Source organism: Pan paniscus, chromosome 20 (assembly GCF_029289425.2).
Source record: "Pan paniscus chromosome 20, NHGRI_mPanPan1-v2.0_pri, whole genome shotgun sequence".
NCBI classification, from domain to species: Eukaryota; Metazoa; Chordata; class Mammalia; order Primates; family Hominidae; genus Pan; species Pan paniscus.
The window spans coordinates 9,681,365-9,704,127 of NC_073269.2; the positions used below are offsets into that span (position 1 = coordinate 9,681,365).

A 22,763-nucleotide genomic window follows, 5' to 3' on the forward strand; every position below is an offset into this window, starting at 1 on the left:
AAAACAAAAAAATCACTAGACCCACCATGTACAGGAATGCACAGCCTCCCTTAACTTTTTTGTTTGTTTGTTTTTTGAGATGGAGTCTCGCTCTGTTGCCCAGGCTGGAATGCAGTGGTGTAATCTTGGCTCATTGCAACCTCCGCCTCCCAGGTTCAAGTGGTTCTCCTAACTCAGCCTCCCAAGTAGCTGGGATTACAGGAACCCACCACAATGCCCAGCTGATTTTAGTATTTTTAGTAGAGAGGGGGTTTCAGCATGTTGGCCAGGCTGGTCGCGAACTCCTGACCTCAAATGATCCACCCACCTCAGCCTCCCAAAGTGCTGGGATTACAGGTATGAGGCGCCGCGCCTGGCCCCTCAACTCTTACTTATCCCTCTGTTGCAGCAACAGCCAATCCCACTGTACAGATTCAGGAATGTTAATGGGTTCACAGAGCTCAGAAGCTGGGCATGGTAGCTCACGCCTGTAATCCCAGCACTTTGGGAGGCCAAAGCGGGAGGATCAACTGAGGTCAGGAGTTCGAGACCAGCTTGAACAACATGGTGAAACCCCATCTCTACTAAAAATACAAAAATTAGCCCGGCATGGTGGCGCGTGCCTGTAATCCCAGCCACTTGGGAGGCTGAGGCAGGAGAATTGCTTGAATCCAGGAGGCAGAGGTTGCTGTGAGCTGAGATCACGCCATTGCACTCCAGCCTGGGGGACAGGGCAAGACTCTGTCTCAAAAAACAAACCACCACAAAAAAGATCACAGAGCTCAGAAATAACAGCACTGGAATTTGAACCCAGGTTTCTGCCTCCAAAGCCGACATCTTACTGTCCCTTCCACATCCAGAACTTGAGCCTGATTAGGGCAGATGTTTTGCTCCACATTGAGGCTGGGGCTGCCCCCTCCTTCTGGCCTCAGGAATGGTGACCCGGGGCCATGCGTCCTCAGCCAAGGACATGAGGAAAAGTCACTGTGGCCGGGTCAAGAATGTTACTTCTGGTAAAAATCCCTCCCTCTGGAGCTGCTGGGAGGAAGGGCAGAAGCTGGCTGAGGGTAGAGACGCATCCAGCTGCCTGTCTGACCTAGAGCCAGAACACACCCCTTGCCCCCTCCAATCCAGCGAGCAAGACCGGGCGGGTGGGTGCTACAATCAGCCACTGTCTGTGCTGTTCCTTCCTCCCAGGGCCCCGTCCTCCTCCTCTCATCTGGCAGCTTCAACCTCAGCTCGGCCAGCACCTCCCCTGGGGAGCCTTCTTGGATTACTGCAGGCCCGGTCAGGAGTCCCTTATGCCCCCACCGCAGCCTGGGCGTCCCCAGAACACTGGGCTGAAATACCTGCTTATGTGGCTCTCAGCACAGAGGTCAAGGGACAGCCTTGGTTCCCTGGGACCTCAGACTTCTTCTCGGTGTGTGGTGACCCTTGAGAAAACGGAGCTCCCAACATCACTGCCTGCTCTCGGATTTGGTGGGGTTCTACCTCTCGGAAGCACCCCCATCACTGCAGAGCAGATACCCTCTCGGTCTTCTCCAGGCAGCTTTGGGATCTGAGCCAGCCTGGAAGAGCTGTCCCTGCCCACTGAGTCCCCCGTTAGAAAATGTCTTGCGAATGCTTGCAATCTCTCCTTTGGACGAAGCTTCCCCACCTTTTTCTCAGCAAAGGGGCAGAGACACAGGAAGGACACCTCTGGGGCTTGAGGGCGCCGCGCCTGCAGCTCGAGAGGCACAAAGACACGCCATGTGCTAAGCTTTATGCCTGTGGCCAGGAGGAGCAAAACTGAGGCTCAGAAAGGTGAAGAGGCCTGGCGCAGTGGCTCACACCTATAATCCCAGCACTTTGGGAGGCTGAGGCAGGCAGATCACCTGAGGTCAAGAGTTCAAGACCAGCCTGGCCAACATGGCAAAACCCCATCTCTACCAAAAATACAAAAATTAGCCAGGCCTGATGGTGCACGCCTGTAATCCCAGCTACTTGGAGGCTGAGGCAGGAGAACTGCTTGAACCTGGGAGGCAGAAGCTGCAGTGGGAGCCGAGATCGAGCCTAGGCAACAGGGCAACAGAACAAGACTTCGTCTCAAAAAAAAAAAAAAAGAGAAGGGACCTGCCTTTGGTCACACGGCATGTGATGGGCAGAGACAGGATTCCAACCCAGGCCTACCTGGCTCCAGTGCCTTGAAAATCACGCAGGCTGGATAAATGGGGTTGGGGGTCTTTATTGACCACAAGTACCGTGGACGTCCCTGTCTCTTAGATGAAGAGACAGAAGTTCATGTGGTATTGCCAATATCAAAAAAGCTGGAAAGGGAACCCAGCCCTCTCTGGAGGCAACGCGCCTGAGCCTCCCGCTCCGTGGCCTGGCTTGGCCCCATCTCTGTTTTTCCATTTCAGATTCTGCAGACAAGAATCTAGTGCCAGAGCTGGTGACCCACCCACCCTGTCCCCTCCAACCCTGCCCGGGGCCAGCCCCACGGCATCCTGGGAAGGCCCCACTGGACCTGAAGTGGTTTCTAGAGCAGAAATTGTTCCCCTATGCCTGTAACCCCAGCACTTTCTCCTGTCACCCCAGCACTTTCGCCTGCCACCCCAGCACTTTCGCCTGTAATCCCAGCACTCTGGGAGACCGAGGTGGGCAGATCACCTGAGGTCAGGAGTTCGAGACCAGCCTGGCCAATGTGGTGAAACCCTATCTCTACTAAAAATACAAAAATTAGCAGGGCATGGTGGCGGGTGCCAGTAATCCCAGCTACTCGGGAGGCTGAGGCACGAGAATCACTTGAACCTGGGAGGCGGAGGTTGCAGTGAGCCGAGATCGCACCACTGTACTCCAGCCCGGGAGACAGGAGACTCCATCTCAAAAAAAAAAACAAAAGAAAAGAAGAACTGAAAGGGGTCAGTACTGAAGGCCAGACATCCCCAGTGCAGGGGAGACAGGCCAGGAAGGCTCAGGCCCTGAAGGCAGCCAGACAGATCACGGTGCAGCTACCTGGCTTCTGGTCCCTGAGGGAGTGTGGTCATTGGGAACTTGGCCTGTGGGACCAGGCAGCTCAGGTTCAAATGGCCACTTCTGGTTGGGCACAGTGGCTCACTCTTGTAATCCCAGCACTTTGGGAGGCTGAATTGGGAGGATCGCTTAAATCTAGGAGTTTGAGACCAGCCTGGGCAACATAGTAAAAACTCCATCTCTGTAAGAAATTTAAAAACTTAGCCAGGCCAGGCACTGGGACTCACGCCTGTAATCCCAGTACTTTGGGAGGCTGAGGTGGGAGGATCGCTTAAATCTAGGAGTTTGAGACCAGTCCGGGCAACACAGTAAGAACTCCATCTCTACAAGAAATTTAAAAAATCAGGCCGGCCGGGCTCAGTGGCTCATGCCTGTAATCCCAGCACTTTGGGAGGCCGAGGCAGGAGGATCATGAGGTCAGGAGATTGAGACCACCCTGGCTAACATGGTGAAACCCCGTCTCTACTAAAAATACAAAAAATTAGCCGGGTGTGGTGGCTGGCACCTGTAATCCCAGCTACTCGGGAGGCTGAGGCAGGAGAATAGCTTGAATCTGGGAGGCGGAGGTTGCAGTGAGCCGAGATTGCGCCACTGCACTCCAGCCTGGGTGGAGATTGCGCCACTGCACTCCAGCCTGGGTGACAGAGCGAGACTCCGTCACAAAAAATTAATTAAAATAAATAAATAAATAAATAAATAAAAATTAGCCAGGTCAGGCACAGTGGCTCATGCCTGCAATCCCAGCACTTTGGGAGGCCAAGGCGCTTCAGCCCATCTTTCTTTTTTTTCTGAGACAAGGTCTGGCTCTGTTGCCCAGGCTGAGTGCAGCGGTGCAATCAGTTTCCATAGCTGTACGACGGGGATGCTGATAACCGCATTCACCTCATCAGGGTGCGGTGGCTGATCTGAATGTATAGGGGCATTTACTAAAAAACAGCATGAGGCTGGATGCCGTGGCTGGCTCACACCTGTAATTCTAGCACTTTGGGAGGCAGAGGCAGGTGGACTGCTTGAGCTCAGAAGTTCGAGACCAGCCTGGGCAACACCGTGAAACCCCATCTCTACAAACAATTTTAAAAATTAGCCAGGCATGGTGGCCCACGCCTGTAGTCCCAGTACCTGGGAGGCTGAGGTGGGAGGATTGCTTGAGCCTGAGAAGTAGAGGTTGCAGTGAGCTGAGATGCTGCCACTGCACTCCAGCCTGGGTGACAGAGTGAGACCCCATCTCAAAAGGAAAAAACGACAATAAAAAAAGCAGCATGAAAATAAGAAAAAGCGCAAATGAATGAGGCAGGGGTGTATGTCTCCAGTTTGTTAACCAGCAGTAATACTTATGTTTGTGGTAACACAGGATTGCCGGCCTGCTATGTCCCTAGCAGCAGGCAGGGGCTTGTGACGTGTCCATATCACAAGAATGCTGGATGTGGATAATGATATGAGCTCTGTGACAGTGGGTAAGGGAGGCTGAGCCACTAGCCCGGGGTTGTGCAGCAGGTTGGCAGCAGAGCCAGGATTCAAACCCAGCCTGACTGCAGAACCCAGTCTCTTGCCCTACTGCCCTCATCCCCTATGTCCTCATGGGCCTGAGTGATGCCTTCTCCAGGTCCTTCATGGTGGGGTGAGTCTTGGCATTGGGCCCCAGATGGACCCACATCCTCTTCACATTACAGCCAGAAATGCTTCCTTGCCCATCTCTAAACTATACCAACCTCTTTCATCTGCAGGCCTTCCCGGGTGCTGTCATCCTGATGAGGAATGGCTTTTCTATCGGCGAACTCCTATACACCCACAAAACCCCAGTCCCGATGCCCTTTTTCCCAAGAAGCCTCCCCTGGCTCCGCCTGAGACAGTTTGTCTGCCTGTGTGTCTGCCACCAGGTGTAGGTACTGCCCACAGCAAGGGAAGGTGAACTCTGTGGCTCACTAAGCAGTGATCTCAAATAAGTCCTTGCCTCGTTTTCCCTCATTGGGAAACGTGGAAGGTAACAGAACCGGCACACTGGGTTTTGTCAGGCTCAAGGGAGAGGAAGCAGGTAAAATTAGTGCTTAGCATGGAGCCTGGGGCTGAGTTGATGCTGGGGAAACAGACGCCGTCATCATCATTACGGTTATTACTTTATGAATACCAGCATTATTATTTATCTCTGAATCTCTTAGGGCTCAGCACACAGTCCTCAGCATTCAGCCTCATTTGTGGAGCATAAAAGTTCCATTTGGCAAAATGGAGGGCCCCAGGGAGGAGGTGGGGAGTGTGCTCACACACACACAGCCATAAACGCACACAGGTAAACAAACACGCAGACCCCTGCACATCCCGTGCCGGCTTCTTACCTTCTGCTGCACAGCCTCCAACGAGCAGGACCACAAGGAGGCCCATGGGACCAACCACAGACACCATGCCAGGGCCCCAGGTGGGCGCCATGCTTGGCAGTGACCTCCAATCTCCGCCCTGGAGGGGGATGGCCCCCCGGTCCCTCACAGAGAGGCCTCGAGCCGAGCGTCAGATGGGGCAACGTCTGCAGAGACAATGGAGGGCTGTGAGAGGCGAGTGGGGAAATCCAGGAGACCTTCATGGAGGAGGCAGAGGGAGGGTCACATGGAGCAGGGGAGGGTCCTGCGGGGGCTGGTCATGGGACAATGGGGAAGGATCATGGGGTGATGGGATGGAATGAAAGTGCTGGGCCCTTGCTATAGAATTAAGGTGTCTCTCCCCCAAAAAATCATATGTTGAAACCTAGTCCCCACTATGATGGTAACAGGAGATGGAGTGTTTGGGAAGTGACTACGTCATGAGAGCAGAGACCTCATGAACGGGATTAATCTCCCAGAAAGCTCCCTTGCCCTTTCTGCCACGTGAGGACACAGGGAGAAGATGCCTTCCATGAACCAGAAGATAGCCCTCACCAGACACCAAATCTGTGTTGCCTTGATCTTGGACTTCCCAGCCTCTAGAACTGTGAGGTACCAATTTCTGTCATTTATAAGCCACTTGGTCTGTGGTATTTGGCTATAGCAGCCCAAATGGACTAAGACAGCCTCCAACCACCAGCTAAACCCCAACCCCAGCATGAGTCCCCAACGCAGGCTGGGCCCCTGACTCAGACCAAGCCCCACACCAGGACTGAGGGGTGCTGAGCCCCAGTTTTCTCCAACTCACAGGCTGCTTCTCAGGAAGGAGGGGACTCCAGACTATGCTGCTGTCTGGCTCTAAAACCTGATCCCCCAGGTTATAAGACGAATCTCTCCCACACATCTGCCTGTCCCTGCCCTGCTCTAAGACCTCCCATGGCTCCCGGAGCCCCCAGGGGAAGCCACTCTTGCTGACTTCACTGTTTCCTCTCGCTTGGAGGTACAGCCAGGCCAGCCAAGCTCAGTCCCACCTCCAAGCCTTTGCTTCTGCTGTGCCCTCTGCCTGGAATGCTGTCCCCACCACATGACAGGTCTCAGCTCAGCTGTCACTTCCTCAGGAAACCCTTCTCTGCCCCTCAAAGGTCAATTCCCCCTACATTCTACATCCCGGATCATCAGATATGACTAAAGGTTATCCTCCATGGTATTCACCCTGGTTCCCAAACTAAATGAAAAGATGTTAATCATTCAGCACGTTTCTCCCACAAGAACCTCAACTCCTCCAGGGCAGAAGGGTCCCTCGTCACATACCTTGAACCCTGGAATGGCCCCCTCCCCATCTCCCCAATCTCCACTCTGTCCAGAGCCAGGTCAGAGGGCCAGGGAGGGGAAGGGAGAGGCCCAAGGATAAGATCTCTGTTGCCTAGTCAGGCTGGCACCCATGCCAGCCCATGCCCTGGGCGGGTCCAGGCCGTGGCCACAGGAACTGGTGGCGCATAATAACGGGGCAGCCCCTGTGATTCTGACTCCCAAAATACCCAGCTGCGGTCACCTCGCCCAGCCCTGGGGCGGTCCCAGGGGAAGGATGGGCGGGTGGTGGCCAGGTCACAGCCTAGGGTGACGAACGGGATTCGGGGGGCCTCAGTGTACATAGTTAGGCCACAGGCATACAGTCAGACCAGGCACAGAGAATGATGCCTGCTAAATCACGCCACAGACATACACAGATGCACACAGTCAAACCACCGATACACACCGACACACAGTCAGACTGCAAGCGGTTGCGTATCTGCAAGAGACACAGAAACAAATGCATTTACACAGTCAGGCAGCAGAGACAGGCACACACACACACACACACACACAATCAGGCAAATAAAACTTGCACATAGTCAGACCACAAACACAGACAGGCCCAAAATCAGACCACAGACATACACCAAGCCAGAAAAGATACACATAAGGGGTCACGGTGGGGCAGGCAGTACACGTACACAGTTGGGTTACAGGGAACTGCAAACATGCAATTAGATCAGAGATACCTACAGGTGCACAAGCCGGTCAACGTCACACGCAGACACAGGTGCTGGCACACTGTCAGACTATAGATAGGCCAGTCAGTCAGCAGACCACAGGTGCATGTGCCAGCCAGCCAAATAGAGATATGCAAAGTCAGATTCCCTTCCTACACACATATGTGCACACAGCCAGGCTACACAGACACGCACACGCACAGTCAGACTCTAGGTACACCTTGCACACGACCAGTTGGGGACTGGGAAGATGAAGGAAATAAAGCCTAGAGCATAGTCCCTTACTCTGAGTCCCTGCCCTAGCCCTTTAAGAGCAAAAGTTGCCAACGAGGAAGGCGGTGGCCCCAGATGGAGAAAACAGCCTGTGGCCAGCTGGGGCTAGGGTGACCACAGCGGCTGGCCCTGCCCAGAAATGCACATCTGCTTGGCCACATGAGGGGGCGAGGTCAGTCCCAGACCACTTTGAGCAGCTGGGCAGGTCTGCAGAGAGCCTCTGGGGAAACTGAGGCAGCATAGCAAACCTGAAGCTCAGAGGGCATGGGTAGGAGTCACTTGCACAGAGAGCCCAGGTGGGGCACACGTATGGAGGGCCCCAGCCACAGCTGGCTCTCCCACATCCCACGAGGACCTCAGGGCAGCATCAGCCACCTTCTATACCGGGCAGCCCTAATTACACCCTGGCTCCCACGGCAGAAGCCATGTTGGGCCCACACCTCCCTGATGTCTGCGCGGGATGGGGCTGAGCCAGGCACAGACAGGCAGGGCCTGGCCATGGACTCCCCCCAGATCTGCCACTCCAGCCTGTCAGGGGCACGGATGAGGGGCTACAGTAACAGGGGCATTTGAGGCATGGATGATGTATCAGGAATAGGGTGGTGGGAGGGGCCCAGGGAGTGGGGTTCAGACACTACCAAAGACAAAACATTCCAGGGTCCCTTAGGTGCCAATCCTCCCTAGGAGAACCTCCCATGATGGGGATAGGACCCTGCACAGCCACAATCCTCCCACCAACTCCTGCTTCCACGAAAACCCCAGGCGTGAGGTCCTCTGCAAGGATTTGGGAGAGAAGATCCCTAGGTCCCACCAGCTCTGCCTTCAGAATCTGTCCCCAACCTGCCCACTTCTTACTCATTCTTCTGCCTCCACTTCTTCCAGCCCCATTGTCACCGACCTGGACAGATGTCGTCACCTCCACCCTGGTCTCCCAGCTCCCTCCCTTGTCCCTTGATCTGTTCCACTCACAGAAACCAGAAAGCATCTGCAAGCACCTGAGTCAGGGCCCATCCTTCCTCTGCCCACAGCCCTCCATGGCTCCCATCTGCCTCGGGGTCAAAGCCCAAGTCCTTCCTGAGGCCCACCAGGTCCTGCACGACCTGCCCTGTCCCCTCCGTGCCCTCCCCTCCTCCCTCTCTCCCCCTCCTCCCTCTGCTCCAGCCGCATGGGCCTCCTTGCTATTTCTCCAACACCCCAAGTGCAGTCCAGTCCTGCCCCCAGGCCTTTGCGTGGGCCATTCCTGGATTTAATATTGGCTGAGGACCAAAAGGTGAATGGGAATTGGGGGCAAGGGTGTCTCTGCACTAGGAACAGCATGAGGAAGAGCAAGGGGGCAGCACTGAGAGGTCCTAGGAGGGAGAGGGGGAGAGATGAGGACAGAGAGGTGCACACAGACTAGACCCACAGAGCAGCCAGGAGCCCTACATGGCCCTGGGCAGGGAGGAACATGGCCAGGTTGGTGCCAGGCCAACCCTCCACCATGTCCTCTTGCAAAAGGCAGCCTGGGCCACCAGCCTTGCCACTGCCAAGAAAGGGAAACTAAGTCAGGTGCAGTAATCTGCAAGCTCCCAGTAAATGATACGGCTGTTAGGAAAAGCATGGCAGCCCATGGTGGCCAGCGAGGCTGAGCCAGGGCTAGGGAGAAGGAGAGGGAGTGACCGCTGGACCCTGAACCCACGTGGGGCTCAGGGAGGGTCTCTGCCCGCCCCACCTGGCTCTCAGGGGCTGCACTGCCCACCACTAGCTCGCGGCAGCTGGTCAGAGGCAGGCGCTTGCCTTTTACGGATGAGGAAACTGAGGCTCACAGAAAAACAGGGACTCAGCCAAGGCCCCCAGCTGGGGTGGGACTCGGGTCTAGAGCCCACATTTAATCCTGTGACTGTGTCTTTCTCTGGCCACTGCGAGATCTCTGGACAACTCTCTCTGGGCCTGGTAGAGCCCGCTGTCCGCCTCTGGGGGCTCCCCCGCGGTGCTAATGGGGGGCGAGTGGGCACTCATTCCAACCAGGCGCCGGGGCATGGGTCACGCGATCTGGGAGCCGGCTTTGTGTGCCCACGCGGTCCAGGAAGCATAAAGGGGTGATTATGACCCAGGCCGGGCAGCAAACAGGCTGTGTCACCCGCACGAGGCGGGGGCTCCTCGGGCCAGAGGAGGCTCCCGGTGCCTCTCCCAGCCCCGGCTCCGGCTGCAGAGTCCACCCTGCCCTGTCCTGGGGCAGGAGTCTGGGGGCCTAATCCTAACCCTCAGGGGCCATCCCATGGCACCAGGGCAGGAGAAGCTGAGGCTGATTATGCCAGCAGTGGGACTCAGGGGAAAGACCCCTGACCCTGCACAACCTCTCCACCTTCACATCCACCCCCCACCCACACCTCTCCCGTGCCACTGCCTGGAACGTCATTTCCAGGACTGGACCCTGGCCTCCAGCCTCCCTGGACACCTGGGTCACTCCCACATCCACTCAAGCAGGGACAGGCAGCGAGGGCCCCCCTGGGCAGCAAGCCCAGGCTCTGTGGCCACTGGTGGGCTCAAGTCAGCTCTGGCCAAGCCACTGTCCCTCCCAGGGCGCCATTATCTCCCTATCAGGAAACGGGCTCAGGGAGGGGCTGGGTGGGGCTGGCCCTTCCCGGAACTGAAGTCCGGGGACCTGGCTTTAATTGACTATTGATTTGTATTGGGACGACGTGAAGGCTCAGGGCATTGTCCCCAGGGCTCCTGGTGGCCAGGAGTGGATGGGTGGGGCAGACAGGGAACCAGGCCCAGCCCTGGAGAGGGAAATCATTAAAGTCCACTGGGTGCCCCTGGGGTGCTGAGCCCCATTAAATGTTCTCTGTGTTTTCTGCCGTTTAACGGATTAGGAAACCCAGGCTCACCAAGGGTCCTGCATGGAGGAGGGGGCTGGGCTGGGTTAGGATTTGAGGCCAGAGCCCGGCTCTCAGTCGAGCCCAGGGTCCACATCCTCCGGGCGCCCAGGCTGCCAAAATTGCCCCGTCAGTGTGTCCCCCATGCTGGCTTCATGGAACAACTTGAGACGCCAAGATCTGGGGGTACCCCTGCTTCTGCTCACACACCCACGGGGGCTCCCAGCTCCTGTGCTCGCTGTTCTGGGCCCTTCTTGATGTGACTGCATCCATCGTCTTCCCTACCCCCTCTTCCCGAAAGGTCCTGCAGTTCTCAGAATACGCTGCCTCAGGTCTCTGAGCCTCTTCGCATGCAGGTCCCCCACCTGGCACACCCTTCCCCAGCTGGCCCATGGTCAGTTCATTCTGTAAGCTGCAGCCACGAGATGCCTCCACTCCAAGCTGAGCCCCGTTTCTCCTCTGCTCTAAAACCCTCCATGGCTCCCATCAACACGTATTAAAACTCAGACTGCTACCTCAGCCTCCAGAGCTGCCAGCCCGGCCTCTGCTGACCTCATCATGCCACAACCCCCCATGCCAGGCTTCCCTTGCCACCTTGATCCCCCCACTTGTGGCCCCTGGCTCCCACAGGGGTATTTACACACACTGTTCCTTCCACCCAGCACACCCTTTCACATCCTCATCAAATCTCAGCCCTCATACTTGTCCTCAGGTCTCAGCTGAGCTGTCACCTCCTCCAGGAAGCCCTCCTGGATGCCCCAGGGTGGATCAAGACCCATTCTGAGCTACCCCATCACAGCTGTGCTCCCACTGTGGGTCTGTCAACCCCCTGGATGGAAGCCCTTTTCCCAACCCAGGAACGTGGCAAAGCCCCTGCATGCACTGGATGCCTGCTGCATAACCAGCTCCACCTGGCACTTTATCCACAGCATCCCTGGCGTCACCTGGGTTTCAGAGGTAGAAACTGAGACCATAGACAGAGACCACCCCAGGCAATGGAGGCCGAGACGGGGACAGCCTCGCATCCACCCTAGGGGATCTGGCAGAGACTTAAAGGGTGGGGGTGAGGCTCTGGAAGGAACAGACAGCTGAGGCCAGCCTGGGTTCTGCAGGAAGCCCCTTGGGGAGGGTCACCAAACTCTGTCAGCTCAGGACTCGGGTCCTGGAACGGCTTAGAGCCCAGGGACGGGAATGGGTAAAGGAAAGGTACGAGCTGCCCTGACCGTCTCAGAAGACAACACCACAGGCCCCTCCCTGAGGCCAAGCCCCCCAGTTTCTTAAAGCCCCCCAACAAAGCACAGAGGCAACGTGGGGTCCACAGGCCCGAGAGGAGCGGAAACAAATGGATGGAGGTAAACTTCCTGCGATTTTCGGGGGTAGCTAAGAGCAGGGATTCCTGCCATGCACCCCCCACCGCTACCTGCCCCCTCTGCGGTCCTGTTGCCTCCTCCGCCTTCTGCGAAGTCCCCAATCAGAGCTCCCCCGGGCTGGCAGCGAAGGCTGCCCCGCGCCTGGCTCCGCCCCCGGGAGGTGGGGGAGGAGAGGGGGTGGGGGGAGGAGGTCGGGCCGGGGGCCAGGCGGGGGAGGGGACCCTGCGGAGCATAACGGTCTGGAGTTTTCCAAAGTGCAAGCGACGGGCCTGAATGGGGGGGCGCCAGGCAGCAGCAGGCCCAAGCTGGCCCTGGAGGGCGGCCGGCACGGTCAGGCCCGCGCTGGGCTGTGGGGACCCCCGTGTCCCCCAGCCTCGGAGCCTGGAGGGGGCGCGACAAGAGGGACAAAGCCCGGCGCGGCCCGGGCCTCGGGGTGGAAGGGGGTCCCGGGCGCACTCACCCCGCGGCTCGGAGATCGGGCCCGGGCCCCGCGAGGCCTCCACAGGGCCCGCCGCAGCCGGTCCCCGCGTCCCTTGGTCCGCCCGGAGCGCGGCGCGCAGCGAAGACTCGGGAGAGGCCTCGGCCTGGGGAGCTCGGCCTGGGGGCGGGGCAAGGGGCGGGGCTGTAGGGGGCGGGGTTGCAGTGGGCGGGGCTGCAGGGGACGGGCCCCGAGGAGGGGGATTGGGGGGCAGGGCGGGGCCCCGGCCGGAAGTGGGGCGGGGGGACCAGAGGGGAGCCCCATCTGGAAGCGCGGAGAGCCTCCGCAGGGGTCCATGAAACATTGAGCGAAGGGGCGCCCCAGGGAGGGCATGACCCAAGACCCCTCCCTCCCGAAGACTGGTCTCACGGGGAGCCTCTACCCTGCTCCCCGCTTCCCCAGCTCTGATCGTAGCCATGGCAACGCATGAGGAGGCTGGATGCCGGACAGGGCAGCGGAGGGCTCCCCAAACACACCCAACTACAGGAGGTCGGAGAAGGGGCAGAGTTCCCCTCCCAGTTTGGGTGGGACCGGAGGCACAGTGGTGGGGGGGGGGGCGTCCCCTCTTCCCCCTCCTAGACCAGAGGGTGGGGGAGAGGCGCGGGCGCAGAGGCTTCCCTCCCGCTGGGGGTCCAGGGGAATGAATGGGGGGACACCGTGGCAGAGGCCCCCACCCTCGCCACAAGCCTGAGGAGGGGGCGGAGAGCACAGGGCCAGATTGGAAACAGATGGGGCCTCCGTGCCAGGCCCGCGACACCGGAGCAGAGGGAGAGGAGGAGGGAGAGGGAGGGGCAGACCTGTCCGGGCGGCCAATCCGAGCCAGCGTTGCGCCCGGGGTGCGGGTTTGAAAACTCCACCGGAGAGGCCCGGAATGCAGAAGCCCAGCGGGACCTGGGGGTCTGGGGACGGGGCAGGGGCAGGGGCCGGGATGGAGACCCAAGGGCTCCCGCGTCTGCTCCTATCCCTGGAAAAAACGCCTCTCTTCCCAGCATTCGCGCTGAGGACGAAGCCCGAACGCCAACGCCAACGGGATGTCCTGGGCGCTCAGCTGCCATCAGCTGTGATTCCTCAGGCCACCGGCCACGGCTCTAGGAGGCAGACCCCACCATCACCCCCATTCTGCAAAGAACGGAGCCGAGAAAGAGAGAGAAACGGCTGCCCACGGCCGGGAAGAGCAGGGATTGGAACCAGGGTTTGGGTCCAGAGGAGGAGCTCTCACCACAGCGCTGCTGGAGGCCTGGGGCCCCCGGAACTGAGGATATATCATGAATCATTTCAAGCCCCTTGGGTTTATCTAGGTACAGGGCCATCCTGAAGACAGACGCCCCACTCTCTAGAAGCCATTACTCAGTGGGGCAAAGGACGTGGGCTTTGATGGGAGACACACAGGCGGCTGTGAGAGCCCAGCAGAAACAATTCCGCTCCCACGGCTCCCGTCCATGCCCTCCCACTGCTACCTCAGTGGCTGGCTCCCATCTCCTTCAAACATCGAATAAATGCCTCCCTCACTGGGGGATACAACACTGCCCCTTTCCCTTACCATGCCTCAGTTTCCCTCCTCTGCAAAATGGAGCATGGAATCGCCCCGCCCCATCTCCAACAATAGGTGGCCTAGTCCACAAAGCACCATGCACACAGTAGGTGGTCTGTGAGTGTCTGCACACAGGCTCCCTGCCTGCCCCTTTGGCACACAGGAGGTGCTAAACACAGGATGCCGTGATGTCCCCCGTCCCACGCAGCCCCATCCTCGACGAGGTACACAGTAGGTGCTTCACGGAGGAGGCTGCCTGGTGCCCCAGCATCACCAAAGGCACACAGGAGGTTCCCTGTGTCAATGTAGGCGTAGGAGCAACCAGCGTGACCTCCCCAACTCGGCTGGGCACACAGTGGGCCCTCAGGAGCAGAGTAGGCACCTTGCTTGTATCTGTGGCAAGGCACGGGGCTCATACAGACTCGAGTTTGAATCCAGGGATGCCCCGTGTGTCAAGAAAGGACCCGTACCTCTCGGGCCGACAATTTCCCCATCTGCCACATAAGCCAAGCACTGAACAGGTGCTCAATGAATCCACACTGTCAGGAGGCTCAGGGCTGCATGACCTGCGGCGTACAGGCCTGGCTCTGGGCTGCCCAGGACTCGGGACAGCAGACAAGGGCTTGCCAGCCCCTTCCCAGCCAGTCCTGCCCTCTCTGGGCCTCTTGTCCATGTCTCTGTGGAGGCAGACTCTTGCCCCTATTCCACAGTGGTGACTGCAGTTGGCAGGGGACACAGCCGCCCCCGAGGGGCTGGGGGAGGTGGGCCAGGTGCCCTCCCCCTTGGCTGGGTGGCCCCATCAGCACAGAGCCCTACATGCGCCTAGTCCCCGGGTCTGCCTCTCCCACCAGACTGTGACCTCGGCAGGCAGAGCAGGATTTGTCTCGGTCACCCAGTGTCCCCAGCACCTAGCACAGGTCCACAGTACAAAGGAGGTTCTCAGCAAACATTTGCACAATCAGGCCCAGCCTCACCCAGGAGAGCCCCTCCGACCTTATTCTCCTCCAAAGGCCACACTGTGTGTGCCCTTGTCATAAAGCAGGCATCTTCACCTACCCTTTTTTCAAGACAGGGTCTCGCTCTGTTGCTCAGGCTGGAGTGCAGTGGCACCATCATGGCTCACTCTAGCCTCAACCTCCTGGGCTCAACCTCCTGGGCTCAAGTGATCCTCCCACCTCAGCCTCCTGAGTAGCTTGGACTACAGGCACGTGCCACCACGTCTGGCTAATTTTTGGATTTTTTTGTAGACATGGGATCTCCCCATGTTGCCCCGAATGGTCTCGAACTCCTAGACTCAAGTGAACCTCCTGCCTCAGCCTCTCAAAGTGCTGGGATCACAGACATGAGCCCGTAATAAGGTTAAGCCCAGCCTACCCTTTTCTAAACAAACCAGGCCCCAATTGTGCCAGGCCCCAATGCCAGGCACAATCCTAGACACACAGTGACCAAGACTGACAAAGATCCCTGCCCTCAGGGTGTGGATGCTCTAATGAGGGTGACACATGAGAAACAAAAGAAATCAAATCCACTGTGGGTCAGATGGTGGTAAGGGCCCTGAGGATGATTGGGTTCAGGGTTGTAGGATGAGGAGGGAGGATCGCCTGAGGCCAGGAGTTTGAGACCAGCCTAGGCAATATAGCCCATCATCTCTACAAAAACTTTTAAAAATTAGCTGGGCCTGGTGGCGCATGACCGTGGTTCCAGCTACTTGGGAGGCTGAGGGCAGGAGCATCGCTTGAGGCCAGGAAGTTGAGGCTGCAGTGAGCTAGGATGGTGCCACTGCAGTCCAGCCTGGGCGACAGAGCGAGACCCTATCTCTAAAAAACTGTAAAATAAAATAAACACAGGATAGGAGAGAGGGGAGGTGACATGCGAACGAAGACCAGAAGAAGGTGAGAGAAAGTGAAAGAGGATTCCAGGCAGAGAGCTCAGCCCATGCAAAGGCCCCGGGGCAGCACTGCACCTGGCGTGTTGGAGGAATGGCGAGGAGGCCAGTGTTGCTGGAGCAGAGTGAGGAAGGGGAGACAAAGAGGAGAGGAGGGGAGGGGAGGGGAGGGAGGGGAGGGAAGGAATGGGGACAAGATGAGCACAGCTTCAGAGGCCTCCAGGAGGAATTGGGCTTTGACCCTGAGGAAGGTGGGAGCCATGGAGGGCTGTGGGTAGAGGAAGGCCCTGACTCAGGTACTCACAGACATGCTCAGCTGCTGTGGGGAGGGCAGACTGTGGGGGATGACTAGGCTGGGGCTGGACTGGGTAGAGGATGGGGGAGAAGGGCACATTCTAGGCAGACCCAATAGAATTTTCTAAACGGCTCATTTGGGGATGTACAGAAAAGAGGGGACTCAAGGATGACTTCTGGGTTTTTGGCCTGAGCACCCTAAAGGTTAAGGGTGGCCACCTCCAGGAAGCCCTCCCTGATTGCCCCGCCTACCCCGTGCCTTTGGGGGCTGACCCCCAGAGCCCCTCCAAAAACGTTCCATTGATATGTCCTCTGTATACACCCAGGAGGCGGCTGCCCTTGGGGAGGAACACGGGGCTGGATCACGTCAGCTCCCACAGCTGGGACGTTGGGGGGTAATTTTTTTCAAAATAACTTTTCTTCTAATTATAAAATAGGCGCGTGCAGCAGAAAATTAGGTAAAATCAGCATAAAGAAGAAAATAAAAGTTACCCACAATCCATCCCTCGCCTAGAGAGAAACTGTTTCATGCGGCCGTTCTCATTCATTCTTTCCCTGTACGTGTGCTGAGCACCTACTGTGTGTTGTGCTGAGGACACAGGGGTAAGCATGATGGAACCAGCACTCCTGCCCCTGTGGGGGGGCACAGACAAGTTGCAGGGGGGATGGACACCCACAGAAAAACAAACACTGTCAATAACATAAGGCCAGGCAGTGCTAAGAGATGCCAAAAATAATTAAATAAACCACACTGCAAGGCTGCAAAAACTGGGGGGTCCCTGGGGGAGCCTCTTAGAAGTGGTGATAATTGCATTTACACCTGGAGGAAGAGAGCAAATCAGACACACAAACACCTATGACAACAGAGTTGCAGGCAGGAGGAACAGCAAATACGATGGCCCTGAGGCTAACCATTTCCTTCCAGTCTTTCTTTTCTTTTCTTTTCTTTTTTTTTTTTGAGACAGAGTCTCGTTCCGTCGCCCAGGCTGGAGTGCAGTGGCACGATCTCGGCTCACTGCAACCTCTGCCTCCCGGGTTCACACAATTCTCCTGCCTCAGCCTCCTGAGTAGCTGGGATTACAGGCGCACACCACCACGCCCGGCTAATTTTTTGGGTATTTTTAGTAGAGACAGGGTTTCACTATGTTGGCCAGACTGGTCTCGAACTCCTGACCTCATGATCCGCCCGCCTCGGCCTCCCAAAGTGTTGGGATTACAGGCGTGAGCCACCGCGCCCGGCCTCCTTCCAGTCTTTCTTCTATGCATACGAATGGGTGCTTTTCTTTTGTTCGATGGGGATCACCATTAGCAGACCATGTTCCAGTGTCCAGGTCACAGAATTTAATCAATTCCCACTTGTTTATCCCATTATGTCCCTTATAAACAACACTGTGAGGGACATCCTTAGACACAGCTGTGTCCCTTCGTCTCCTGAAGAAACTTCCAAAGCAGGGGTGACTGCATTGGGATGTTCTCAAGCCTTTAAACCTTCCCTGATGGGGAACCCTCAGATAAAACCATACCCTTGACCGGGGCAGGACCCCCTCCCCCAGCCTGTCTGTCCCACCTCCTTCATATTTGGCACCAAAACCCCCAGACATTTCATTTAGGTACAAACTCTGTACTCTTGGCTGTGAGAGCCAGAGAGAAACTGGTTGGGCAGCTTCCTCTCGGCTTCCCTGCCCTGGTCTTGCCCATGCCCAAGGCTCCCGCCTCCTACCTAGCACAGCATTCATGACCCGGGGCATGGGCGGGTGCCAACCAGCCAGGAGCCTGCCTCACCCATGTTCACATCACAGCCCTGGCGCCGGGTCTACCCGCCAGCCGCACTGCAGCGGGCATGATGCCCACCACAGGCACGCCCCAGCTCCATGTCTGCCTTTTTCACCTGTCCGCCCCCGCAGGCCAGGCTACCTTCCCCTTCCTGGAAAATCTGTGACACCTTCAGGCGTGGCTGGATCCAGCAAAGCCATTCCTCCCATGTCTTCCCCAACTCTGCTGATAGCAGCTCTGTCCTTCCAGGGGCTCAGGCTAGAACCTGGAAGCTGGCCCTCACTGCTTTTCCTCCCTCACCCCATATGGTGTTGGTCTGGAAATACTCTCACGTTTCTCTCCTAAATTTCTACTCACTTTGTCCATCTTTCTCCATATTCCCTTCCCAACCCATCCAGCCTGATCATTGCCTGCTCGGACCAGCACAGTCACCTCTGCCCTGGTCCCCAGCCTCCCACCCTCGCCCTCCAGTCTGTCCTCCCCACAGCACCCACTACATGGTGCCAGTGTGCACCTGAGTCAGGTCCCGTCCCTCCTCTGCCCACAGCCCTCCATGGCTCCCACCTCCCTCAGGGTCAAAGCCCAAGTCCTCCTGGTGGCCCACAAGGCCCTGCATGACCTGCCCCATCTCCTCCCTGCCCTCCATTCCTCCCTCTCTCCCCCTCACTCTGCTCCAGCTACATGGGCCTCCTCGCTGTTCCTCTAGCACCCCAAGTGCAGTCCTGCCTCAGGGCCTTTGCACGGGCTATGCCTCTGCCTGGAGCACTGTTCCTCTACATTTTCTTGTCACTTTTCTTCTCACCCTTCCACTCTCCCTCAAGGATCACCTCCTCAGAAATGCCCTGGCTGACCACCTGGCTCAAGCAGCACCCATCACCCATTACCCATTATTTTACTGTCACCTGAAATTCTCTGTCTTTACTCACTGTCTGGGTCTGAGTTATCAAATACAAGAACCACTAGCGGCTGGGTGTGGTGGCTCACGCCTGTAATCCCAGCACATTGGGAGGCCAAGATGGGTGGATCATCTGAGGTCAGGATTTTGAGACCAACCTGGCCAACAGGGTGAAACCCCATCTCTACTAAAAATACAAAAATTACCCGGGCATGGTGGTGCGCACCTGTAATCCCAACTACTCAGGAGGCTGAGGCAGGAGAATCGCTTGAACCTGGGAGGCGGAGGTTGCAGTGAGCTGAGATCGCGCCATTGCACTCCAGCCTGGGCAACAAGAGCGAAACTCTGCTTCAAAATAAAAATAAAAGAAAAGAAAAGAAAAAGAAAAAGGACCACTAGCCACATGTGACTCATTAAACTTAAATGAAGAAAAATTAAATAGGCCGGGTGCCATGGCTCCCACCTGTAATGCCAGCACTTTGGGAGGCCAAAGTGGGTGGATTGCTTGATGCCAGGAGTTTGAGACCAGCCTGGACAACATGGCAAAACCCCATCTCTACTAAAAACACAAAAATTAGCTGAGTGTGGTGGTGCACACCTGTAGCCGTAGCTACGTGGGAGGCTGAGGCATGAGAATCGCTAGAACCCAGGAGGTGGGCACTGCAGTGACCTGAGATCATGCCACAGCACTACAGCCTGGGCAACGGAGTGAGACTCCATCTCAAAAAAAAAAAGAAAAAGAAAAATTAAATAAAATTTAAAATTCTGCTCCTCAAGTCACACCGGCCACATTTCCAGTGTGGCTCATGGTCAGAGTACTGAAACCCACATAGCACACTTCCATCACTGCAGAAAGTTCTGTGGCCAGCTCTGCCAGGGAGAAAGGGGCCAGGTCAGTCTTGGTCACTGCCAGGGTCGAGTACAGAGTATATGCTCAATAAACGCTTTCTAAATGAAGAAGTGGGGCGGGTGTGGTGGCTTACACCTGTAATCCCAACAACACTTCGGGAGGCCGAGGTGGACAGATGACTTGAGCCTGGGTTTTTGAGACCAGCCTGGGCAACATAGTGAGACCCCATCTCACCAAAAAATACCAAAATTAGCCGGGCATGGTGGTGCATGCCTGTAATCCCAGCTACTTGGGAGGCTGAGGCAGGATTGCTTGAGCCCAAGAGGCAGAGGTTGCAGTAAGCTGAAATTGTGCCACTGCACTCCAGCCTGGGTGATAGAACAAGACTCCGTCTCAAAAAAAAAAAAAAAAGAAAAGAAAGAAAAAGCGGTAAAATATATATAACAAAAAAAAATTCCATAAAAAATATAGATATGAAAGAGTGAAGACATCAATGGCTCAGAGGCCTTGCAGAGACTAGAGGTGCTGGCCAATAGCACAGAGGTCAGCAGGTGCCATCTGCAGCCACAGTACCCTGGCCACTCTCACTCCCTGGGCAGCCACGTTAGGGTATCCAAACTCTACATTTCCAACATAGTGACATGGAAAGCCAGAAAGCAAAAGCCACACTGCTGGGCTTTGAACCTGGATCTCCCTGCCTGGCCAGCAAAACATCCTCTGGGAGCTCTTGCTCCAGCCCCAAGGGCAGAAACTTGGAAAAGGCTTCCAGGCCACAGCCAGAGTCAGCTCTGCAGTGCCAACATGCTGAATCAGCCAAAAGTGGAGGACGGGGGAGGGACAGAATGGCCGGTCCCCCTGCCAGGCCCCATTGCCAGCCTGGGCCCCTGCCAGGCCCACCGTCTCCCACCTTGAGCCAGCGTCAAGTGTATTAAAGTTGTTGCTGTTTGTTTTTTTTTTTTTTTTTTGAGACAGAGTCTCGCTCTGTCACCCAGGCTGGAGTACAGTGGCACGATCTCGGCTCCCTGCACCCTCTGCCTCCCAGGTTCAATCGATTCTCCTGCCTCAGCCTCCCGATTAGCTGGGATTACAGGTGCCCACCATGCTTGGCTATTTTTTGTATTTTTAGTAGAGACAGGGTTTCACCATATTGGTCAGGCTGGTCTTGAACTCCTGACCTCAGGTGATCCACTCGCCTCAGCCTCCCAAAGTGCCGGGATTACATGCATGAGCCTCCACACCTGGCTGTAAATGCATTTAATGGATCTGGCCACATCCTCTCTGCAAGATGCCTGCTGGTCTCTCATTCAAGCACATCCTCCCCCTCTGCACCCACCAGTCCCCAGGAAGGGTGATCACGGTCTCCCCCCAATCCTCCCCTCCTTGCTCATGACTCTGCCATGTCCCAATACCCCCCATTAATTGGATGATGGATGGAGTCTCACTCTGTCGCTCAGGCTGGAGTGTAGCACGGCAATCTCAGCTCACTGCAACCTCCGCTTCCTGGGTTCAAGTGATTCTCCCACTTCAGCCTCCTGAGTAGCTGGGGTTACAGGTACATGCCACCACACCTGGCTAATTTCTGTATTTTTAGTAGAGACGGGGTTTCACCATGTTGGCAAGGCTGGTCTTGAACTCCTGACCTCAAATGATCCGCCTTGCCTTGGCCCTCCAAAGTGCTAGGATTACAGGTGTGAGCCACCACACTTGGCCCCCGATTTAATCATTCATGTAGGCTGGGCATGGCCAGCCTTGGGAGGCCAAGGCAGGAGGATCGTTTGAGCCAGAACTTAAGATCAACCTGGGCAACAAAGAGAGACCCCCGTCTCTAAAAAAAATTAAAAATTAGCTGGGCATGGCAGTACATGTCTGTACTCCCAACTACTTGGGAGGCTGAGGCAGGAGGATTGCTTGTGACCAGGAGTTTGAGGTTGCAGGTGAGCTAAGATCCCGCCACTAAACACCAGCTTGGGTGACAGAGGGAGGCCCTGTCTAGAAACAACAACTTTCGTGCCACTGTCTCCCGTCTTTTCCTTAAACCAATTTACTTAAGAAACTAATTCAACAGTATCGCATATCTCTAAGGAAGACCCAAAAGATTCTGCCCTGCCTTGAAAGTCACCAGAAACATTGTTACAATGAAAATAGTACCCAGTTATCCCATGGCCGCTGGATACTGTTGCGAACACCAGCAGCCGGATGGGATTTTGTTACAAAGAGATTGGCAGGTGTTAGTGTCTCAGATCACCCTGAATCTCCCTGGGCTTTCTTCCCTGACGTGTTAGGAGCTGAAAGGGAGTCATTGCTGGTGTGTGCAGCTCTGGGCTGCCGGATGCCTCCTCCAGAGGCCACCCCCAAACAGCCCCATGCCTAGGGGTACATTCCTGACTTCAAAAACCATGGCTCGGCCAGGCGTGGTGGCTCACGCCTGTAATCCCAGCACTTTGGGAGGTTGAGGCGGGCGGATCACGAGGTCAGGAGATCGAGACGATCCTGGCTAACACAGTGAAACCCCATCTCTACTAAAAAAAAAAAAAAAAAAAAAAAATTAGCCAGGTGTGGTGGCAGGCGCCTGTAGTCCCAGCTACTCAGGAGGCTGAGGCAGGAGAATGGTGTGAACCCGGGAGGCAGAGCTTGCAGTGAGCCGAGATGGCGCCACTGCACTCCAGCCTGGGCGACAGAGAGAGACCCCGTCTCAAAAACAAAAACAAAAAAAGACAAAAAAAACCCCAAAAAACCGTGGCTCACAGGAGGCAGGAAGCCCAAGTTCTCTTCCCAAGGGAGCTGTGTGGGCCTGAACCAGTCCTCACCACTCTCTGGGACTCAGTTTCCCCATCTAAGCACCAGGGAAAATGGGCTTTTGGTGCCCGGGGCTGATTTTTGTGGGTTTGAAGTCTGTAAAGATCAAGGAAACCGAGGCACAAACCAGGGAGGTCCCCAAGGCAGGGCTTGGTGTAAGCTCCTAATTCCTCCTGGTCCCCGTGCACAAGGGTGGGATCTGGTTTTGGTCACAGCTGAAACTCCAGCACCTACTGTGTGCTAGAGCTGTCTTGGGTGCTGGGGACACAGTAGAGATCAAGGCAGATAACCTCTCAGGGCTTCTGTTCTGGGGAGACAGCGACAGACGGGGATAGAGGACAGGGGCAGAGGACACAGCACGTGTAAAGGCCCCGAGGTGGGAACGAAC

The 22,763-nt window shown here is 56.4% G+C and overlaps 1 protein-coding gene and 1 long non-coding RNA gene across 13 annotated transcripts in view; one reads left to right on the forward strand and one right to left on the reverse strand.

Moving 5' to 3' along the window:
• The window catches only part of PTPRS (protein tyrosine phosphatase receptor type S), a 135,020-nt gene that overhangs the window by 75,104 nt on the left and 37,153 nt on the right, over positions 1-22,763 (reverse strand). For 10 of the 12 annotated variants that reach the window (XM_055104044.2, XM_055104043.2, XM_034945943.3 and 7 more), the window contains exon 2: positions 5,322-5,506. In XM_055104044.2, coding sequence (XP_054960019.1) covers positions 5,322-5,412 — 91 coding nt within the window. In that variant the 5' untranslated portion in view covers positions 5,413-5,506. Of the gene's footprint in view, positions 1-5,321; positions 5,507-12,333; positions 12,483-22,763 lie in introns of those variants that run through there. The other 2 variants (XM_055104037.2, XM_063599793.1) reach the window with 2 other exon arrangements.
• On the forward strand, positions 12,569-13,875 carry LOC134729593 (uncharacterized). Its single transcript, XR_010110814.1, has 2 exons — positions 12,569-12,840; positions 13,341-13,875. It is a non-coding gene; the product is annotated as an uncharacterized LOC134729593 (long non-coding RNA).